The sequence below is a fragment of the Myotis lucifugus genome, unplaced genomic scaffold (assembly GCF_000147115.1).
Source record: "Myotis lucifugus unplaced genomic scaffold, Myoluc2.0 scaffold_421, whole genome shotgun sequence".
Classification (NCBI taxonomy): domain Eukaryota; kingdom Metazoa; phylum Chordata; class Mammalia; order Chiroptera; family Vespertilionidae; genus Myotis; species Myotis lucifugus.
Genome location: NW_005871469.1, coordinates 417,889 through 426,019, shown reverse-complemented (window position 1 = coordinate 426,019; position 8,131 = coordinate 417,889). Strand labels below are relative to the sequence as shown.

At 45.4% G+C, this 8,131-nt stretch overlaps 1 protein-coding gene across 1 annotated transcript in view; it reads left to right on the top strand.

Annotated features, from left to right (window-relative positions):
* LOC102434449 (cytochrome P450 2B4-like) overlaps positions 1-8,089 on the top strand; it is a 13,511-nt gene extending 5,422 nt beyond the window's left edge. Inside the window, exons 6-11 of the mRNA XM_014467988.2 lie at positions 576-736; positions 1,209-1,385; positions 1,911-2,052; positions 4,125-4,312; positions 4,502-4,643; positions 6,920-8,089. Of these exons, the coding sequence (XP_014323474.1) occupies positions 576-736; positions 1,209-1,385; positions 1,911-2,052; positions 4,125-4,312; positions 4,502-4,643; positions 6,920-7,101 (992 nt within the window). The 3' untranslated portion in view covers positions 7,102-8,089. The remainder of the gene's footprint in view (positions 1-575; positions 737-1,208; positions 1,386-1,910; positions 2,053-4,124; positions 4,313-4,501; positions 4,644-6,919) is intronic.
* Positions 8,090-8,131: the final 42 nt, after the last annotated feature.

Sequence of the window (8,131 nt, the reverse complement as noted above, 5' to 3'; positions counted from 1 at the left end):
CACACAGCCTCTGTAGCTGGGCTGCCTGGGTCTGAATCCTGGCCCTTGTGATGAGTCCCTGGGTAACCCTGGTCAAATTACTTAACTTCTCTGTTTGCCCATCTATGAAATGGAGATAATAACAGAACTACACCTTCCTTACAGGGTTGAGGTGAGAATGAAATAAAATAGCACTGGCAGGTGCTCAATGGTTAGAGCATCGACCCTCATACTGAAGGGTCTCAGGTTCCATTTCTGCTCAAGGGCACATACCTCGGTTGCAGGGCATGTGTGGGAGGCAACCAATCAATGTGTCTTTCTCACTCCCCCCCCCACCTCCCCTCCATGCCCTCCACTCCCTATAAAAATGAAGTCAATGGAAAAAATATCCTCAGGTGACAATAAAAAATAATAAAATAAAATAATAGACTAGGGCCTGGCATATCATATGGACTAATGAGTGGTAGCTGTTATTATTCCTATTTTCTTTCTCATTACTGAGCAATGAAGGACAGTTACACAGAGATGGGGCAGCTGCCAAGTGCTCCCCAGACATTTGAGTCTGTGTCCCTGGACCTGCCACTTCCTCCTCCTAGGAGCCCTCCAGGACCCCACCTTGATCTTCCACTCCATCACTGCCAACATCATCTGCTCCATTGTCTTTGGAAGACGCTTTGCCTACAGAGACCCTGATTTTCTGAAGCTTCTGGACATGTTCTACCAGTCCTTCGCACTCATCAGCTCCTTCTCCAGCCAGGTCAGGGAGAGGGTGAGGGAGGGTGGGGAGGAGGTGGACATCCAGGAAAGGGAAAAGGGGTGATCTGCTTTGGGGCCCCAGAAATGCAGCTTAAGGTTGGAAGATGTTTAGGACAACAGGGAGAGACAGGGCCACAGACACCTGGAGGGAGAGAGAGATGGTGAGATAAGGACTGAGAGACAAAGAGAAAGAAAGAAGAGTAATGGAGGAGGCAGAAACAGAGAGTCAGAGAATTGGAGAGAAAAGAGAGGGAAAGAGAGAAGAAGGAGGAAACAAGACAAAAAAGAGCAAAGATAAAGAGATCCTGAGAGGCAGAGTTGACAAGAATGTCAGAGAGAAAGAGAGAGAGAGAGAGAAACAGCAGACAGAGATTCCCCTCTACCAGAGGTATTAGGGCCCAGGAGGGTTGTCTCTTCCTGTGACCCACTAGCTCAGCCCCAGGAGGACCTTACAGCCCCATTGTCTCCCACAGGTGTTTGAGCTCTTCTCTGACTTCTTGAAGTACTTTCCTGGCACACACAGGCAAATCTACAGAAACATGCAGGAAGTCAAAGACTTTATTGGCCACAGTGTGGAGAAGCACAGGGAGACCCTGGACCCCAACGCCCCCCGGGACTTCATTGATACCTACCTGCTCCGCATGGACAAAGTGGGGTTTGAGAGAGGGGAATGAAAGGGGAGGGGTGGGGAGGGAGGAAAAGATGGGGGGCAGTGAGAAGAAGGGAGGGGAATGAGGAGGATGGAAGAACAGAGGATGCAAAGGGGATATTAGGAAAAGGTAGGGAGGAGGCAGAGAGAGATGGATAGAGAGAGGGAGGGAAGAAGGGAGAGGAAGAGAAGAGTGAGCAACAGAGAGAGAGAGAGATCGGAGAAATACAGGACAAGGGACAAACAATAGGGCAATAGCTAAAAAGACCCACAGAGGCAGAAAGAGGCTGGGAGAGGAAGTGAGACAAGCACACCAAAGAGATGTTGAGATGGATTGAAACAGAGCCAGAGTGAAGAGAGACAGAGATAAGGATATATGGGTGGACATGAAGAGGACAGAGAAAAGCAAAATGGACCAGATGGTGTGAGAGACCCAGAAATAGGTGGGGGGGGGGACCCTGATACATGCATGCAGCAAGGTTCCAGCCTCCCCTGATTCCAATGAACCCCACCTCTCTGGACCCAGGAGAAGTCCCACCCGAACAGCGAGTTCCACCACCAGAACCTCATCAACACCGTACTCTCTCTCTTCTTTGCGGGCACAGAGACCACCAGCACCACTCTCCGCTATGGATTCCTGCTAATGCTCAAATATCCCCACATCGCAGGTAGGCAGAGTGGGGACAGCCAATCTGGGTAGTCCTCCGATCCCTTTTTGGCCGCAGAATCGGGGTAGGGGTCCTGCCTAAATGAGAGAGGCAGCATTTCCCTCTGAAATTAGGAACACTGCAGGTTTTAATGAACTGGCAACCAAGCCAGCCCTGTTGGATGGATGGATAAAGAATCTGTCAATCTGTTCTCCTGTTTTCACTGATCACTTAAAAATTCACTTATCCATCCATCCATCCATCCATCCATCCACCCACCCACCCATCCATTCATCTGTCTGTGCTTTAATCCATTAATTGGTCTGTATACTTAGATTCCTTTATCTATGATTTGCCCAAGAACATACACTTTCATTCTTTATTTGGATTAATTGATTCACCTATGTGTTGAACCTTTGAAACAATGGTTAATTGAATGAACTATGTGTCGTGATTCATTGGCTCACTCATTCATTCATGCATGCATCCATCTGTTCTTCTATGAACTAGGTTTCATTTCTTAATCCTTCCATCAGTCTTTCAATTCATCCTTAACTCTTCTATCCCTTCATTTATTAATTACACAATCAATTCACTGATTCATCTTTCATTTATTCATCTGTCATCAAACCATCATCCATTTATCACTTTTTCTACTAATTTATTCATTCACTTATTCCTCCATAAATCTAGCCATCCATTTATTCAGGTAATTTATTGGTTGATTAGGTTTATTTATTTATTTGTCTATTGGTAATTATTCATCTATTGATTGATAAGTAAATACATGCAGCCATTAAATAATGTTCTTCCATCCATCAGTCTTTTTATTTATGAACTAGAGGCCCAGTGCACAAAATTTGTGCAGGGGGGGAGTCCCTCAGCCCAGCCTGTGCCCTCTTGCAGTCCAGGAGCCCCTGGGGGATGTCCAACTGCCAAGGAGGCAGGAGAGGCTCCCGCTGCTGCTGCACTCGCCAGCCATGAGCCCGGCTTCTGTCTGAGCAGCATTCCCCCTATGGGAGCACACTGACCACCAGAGAAAGCTCCTGCATTGAGCATCTGCCCCCTGGTGGTCATTGTGCATCATAGTGACCAGTCATTCTGCCGTTTGGTCAATTTGTATATTAGCCTTTTGTTATATAGGATTGGTTGATTGATATATTCATTTATTTACCCAATTATTCATGGGTTAATCTGTTGATCTATTTCACTGTCATATTCCTGAGGACCTAGCACAATATGTGCCTCATTTACAATACACACAATAAATATTAGTTTATTTCCCACTCATCTTAGAGAAGAAATTTTGACAGGTGCAGAGCCTCAAGTTCTCAATCTGATATGTGATGTGTGTGTGTGCACACACATGTGCATGTGTGTTTCCCTGTGCATGTGGGGGAAAGAATCTATAACATTCATTAGATTTCAAAAAGTGAGAATTCTTCTAGCTTCCCCTTTGCTCCCCCACCCCAAGCTGATTGTTTTGAGGAGTGTCAATGATTTAACACTTTACTGTAAGTTTTTTTAAATTATTATTATTATTTTATTGATTTCAGAGAGGAAGGGAAAGGGAGAGATAGAAACATCAATGATGAGAGAGAATCATTGATTGGCTGCCTCCTGCACTACACACCCCCTACTAGGGATCGAGCCCGCAACCCAGAGCATGTGCCCTTGACAGGAATTAAACTAGGGACCTTTCAGTCCACAGGCCAATGCTCTATCCACTGAGCCAAATCAGCTAGGGCCTATAAGTTTTTCCTGACTCATTGGCCCATAGAAAGCAGTGTCCCTACTGAAATGTCCATTATTATTATTATTATTATTATTATTATTATTATTATTAAATACATTTTTATTGATTTCAGAGAGGAAGGGAGAAGGAGAGAGAGAGACAGAAACATCAATGATGAGAGAGAATCATTGATCGGCTGTCTCCTGCATATCTCTCACTGGGGATTGTGCCTGCAACCCGGCATATGCTCTAACTAGGAATTGAACCATGACCCCCTGGTTCATAGGTCGACGCTCAACCACTGAGCTATGCCGGCCAGGCTGAAATGTTCCTTTAAACAAGGTTCTCTTCTATGCAGAGAAAGTCCACAAGGAGATTGATCAGGTGATTGGCTCACATCGCCCTCCAGCCCTTGATGACCGGGCCAAAATGCCATACACTGACGCAGTCATCCACGAGATTCAGAGATTCGGAGACCTGATCCCTATTGGTGTGCCCCACGTGGTCATCAAAGACACTAAATTCCGAGGGTACATCATCCCAAAGGTGAGACCAGCCAGGCAACCACATCTCTCCTGTGTGGGATCCTGGGTTCTCTGAATCTCCAAACTTGACCTCTTGTTTTATCACTAGGGCTTCTTGTTTCATCACTAGGGCTTCTTGTTTCATGTTGTGTTTTCAGGGTGGGGTGGTGAAGGGAATGACAATATTTTGTATCTTGTGATCATTCCTCAGGACACTGAAGTATATCCCATCCTGAACTCTGCTCTCTTTGACTCACGTTACTTTGACACACCAGACACCTTCAACCCTAACCACTTTCTGGATGCCAATGGGGAACTGAAGAAGAATGAAGCTTTTATACCCTTCTCCCTAGGTAAGCTGGATCTGCACTCGCTTCCCAGACACCAGAGTGCAGGTGTCTTCACCTCCTTGAGACATCAAGGAGAGGCTTTTGTTTATTGAGCAGTTAGTACATGCCAGCTGCTTTACCTTCATTATCCCATCCCATATGCACTACAACCCTAGAAGAGGTTTAAAAGGTGAGATCACAGCCCAGTGGCACACCTTGGTATGCTGGACCTTGGGAAAGTATGTTAACCTCTCTATATCTCGGTATAAGATATCTGTTGAGCAGTGTACTCTGAGCCCAGTGCTTTACTAGGGGCTGAAGATAATGCATCAGACAAGTCACGTAGACAGAGAAACATTATCTGTCAGGATGTGAAGACAGAAAACAAAACAAAACAGCTAGCTGCCATGGGCAGAAAGAAAGACAAACTTAACCAAAGAGGTGTTAGAGACAAATGTCTACTGAAGGGTCCAAAGGACAGCCCAAGGATGGAAAGACAGAGTGGGAGGGAGATAACAGGCTCTTCTAGAATGAGGTGGGTCATGGAGCCAGTTACAGGAGAGGAACCATGCCAGAGCCCTGTCCTGAAGATTTTTTGCTCATGTGTCCTAACTTCTAGGTGTGCCAAAAATGTGAACCCTTCCCCAGATACCTCCACACAGGCACAATGTCCAACAACTTGAAAGGTTTAGGTAATGCCTGGAAACCCATCCTTGAAATGGCCTTTTCAAGGTGGTCAGCTTGCAGATTAGGAACCAATGAATTAATGGAGGAGACTCTTGGTGTCTGCCTGACCTTTCTGGATCCCTTTACCCTCATTTCTCTCCAAGCCAGTGGTTTATAACCTATTGGGGGGGGGGGGTGTACACTTCTGAGAATCTGATGGAAGCCATACACCTACCTCACATACATAAATCCCATTCACAAGTTTATGTACAATATGGGGTTTTTTTCCTTAAAACTGAGATAAGAAACAAAACAGAGATAAGAAAGGAATCAGAAACATACTCAAAGAAACAAAGAACAAAATGATGGTTACCAGAGGCAAGGAGGCTTGGGGGACTGGGTGAAAATGTGAAGGGAGTTAGAAGTACAAATTGGTAGTTACAGAATATTCACGGGGATGTAAAGTACGGTTTATGGAATATAGTCAATAATATTGAAATACCTATGTATGGTGTCAGCTGTATAGTAGACTCATAGTGCTGTACACTTGAAACTAATATAAAAGAATATTGAATGCCAACTGTAAATGAAAATAAATAAATAAATAAAACAACCCAGAGATAGAAAATCACATGCAGTGCCAGGCATTCACCCCACAGTCTCCACCACACATACCTGAAAAAACACACCAAGTACCATCTACACCTATAGGATCCTTAGTGTGAACCAGAAGCTCTTTGAATAATTCTTTCATTTTGTTAATCCTCACCTGAGGTTATTTTTTCCATTGATTTTCAGAGAGAGTGCAAGGGAGGGGGGGAGGGAGGGAGAGGGAGAGAAAGAGAGAGAGAGAGAGAAACATCAATGTGAAAGAGACACATTGATTGGTTGCCTCCCGCACGTGCCCTGACTGCAACCCAGGTTTATGCCCTTGACAAGGAATCAAATCCTGGACCCTTCAGTGTGCAGGCCAACACTCTAATCACCGAGCCACACCAGCCAGAGCTTTTCTAAAAATTTTTACAAATATTAACAATTCTCCAAATGTTGTCGGAACTATGCCCACATCTACACATGTGGAGGTGCGCATGCACACACATACACACATACAACCCAATGATAGTCCTTAGACTCTGTGAGGTCAACCGAACCTTTGGAAATCTAACAGAAGCTACAATCTTCCCTGGAAAGATATACATCAAAGATTTGCACCTGGTTTTAGAGGTTTGGGGACACCCTAAAAGTTTACCCTGAATTGCAAGTGAAAGGCTAGTCCCATCCAAACCAGTTGCAATGGACACAGGTGCCTGGACTTTGGGCAAAGAATATGCATCCAGCCCAGCAGGTGGCTGAGCATTGACCTATGAACCAGGAGGTCACGGTTTGATTCCTGGTCAGGGCACATGCCCAGGTTGTGGGCTTGATCCCCAGTAGGGGCTGTGCAGGAGGCAGCTGATCAATGATTCTCTCTCATCATTGATGTTTCTATCTATCTCTCCTCTCCCTTCCTCCTTCCTCTATTTGAAATCAATAAAAATATATTTTAAACACACACACACACACACACACACACACACACACACACGAATATGCATCCACTCCAGGTCCACATTGTTGATCTTCTGTGCCCACAGGGAAGCGCATTTGTCTCGGCGAAGGTATCGCCCGTGCGGAATTATTCCTCTTCTTCACCACCATCCTCCAGAATTTCTCCGTGGCCAGTCCCGTGGCCCCTGAGGATATTGACCTCACACCCCGGGAGTGTGGAGTGGGCAAGCTGCCCCCAGTGTACCAGATCCGATTCCTGTCCCGCTGAGGGGGTTGAAGGAAGGAGATCAAAGGATCCCAGGGTCATGAAGTATTCCCACCTCTGCAGGGATGTTGCCTGACTCTACCCATGTTCTGCATCTGAGAGATCTGCTACAAGCCAGTCTCCTTCTTCCTCCTTGGTTGCCACCTCCACGAGAATGTCCATTCTGCTGTCTGCCTCCTTCCATCATGCTGCAGCTCTTCTAAAGACTCAAGGAGGTGTTCTCCTTTCCTCTGTTAATAGAATTCCAGAAGTGGTGTATATATAGAAATTGGAGGCTGAAAGGGAAAACTCAGCTGAGGATCTCTCTGCAGTTCTGCCTCCTAGGCCACTGCTTACCCTGAGTGACTTCTCCCTTCCTTAGAACAACCACAGCCTCCATGTAACAACTCCTTGTGCTCCATACATGATCTTGCTTGAACATTACTCCCAGTAGCCCCATGTGGTGGGTACAATGATCATGTCCATTGTACAGATGAGTACACAGAGGCGGGGCAATGGCATCAGTTGTCTGAGGTCACATGGGTAGTGAGTGCAGGTGCAAGACTCACACTCAGTCTCTGTCTCTAGAACTCAAACTCTCTATCAAAGCTCCTCCCACCCATATATTTTTAAATTAATCTGAAACTCAGAGACAAAAAAATCAACCATTTTTACTAGTGTAATTTAGTGCTTTCTGGATTTGCCTCTTCTGCATAATTCATATAGTGAAATCACATAATATGTGGCCTTTTGTGAATGGCTTCTTTCACTTAGCATGATATTTTTGAGGTTCATCCACATTGTAGACTGTAGTTGTGCCCTGCCATTGTCCAGCTGTCTCCTCATTTTACTGCCTTTCCCTTTCCTTTTCAATATAAAAGGGCCTCCTCAGCCCAGGGCCTCCTGACCTGTGTGGTTATAAACTGGTGCCTTGGATTCCCCGATATACCTCTTCAAATGCACTGAGACTCAAATAAACATCCAAAACCTGACACCTCCAGGTCAGGTGGTGATCCATGCCACTTTATGTGTGACTCATTTATTTTCAGGGCAC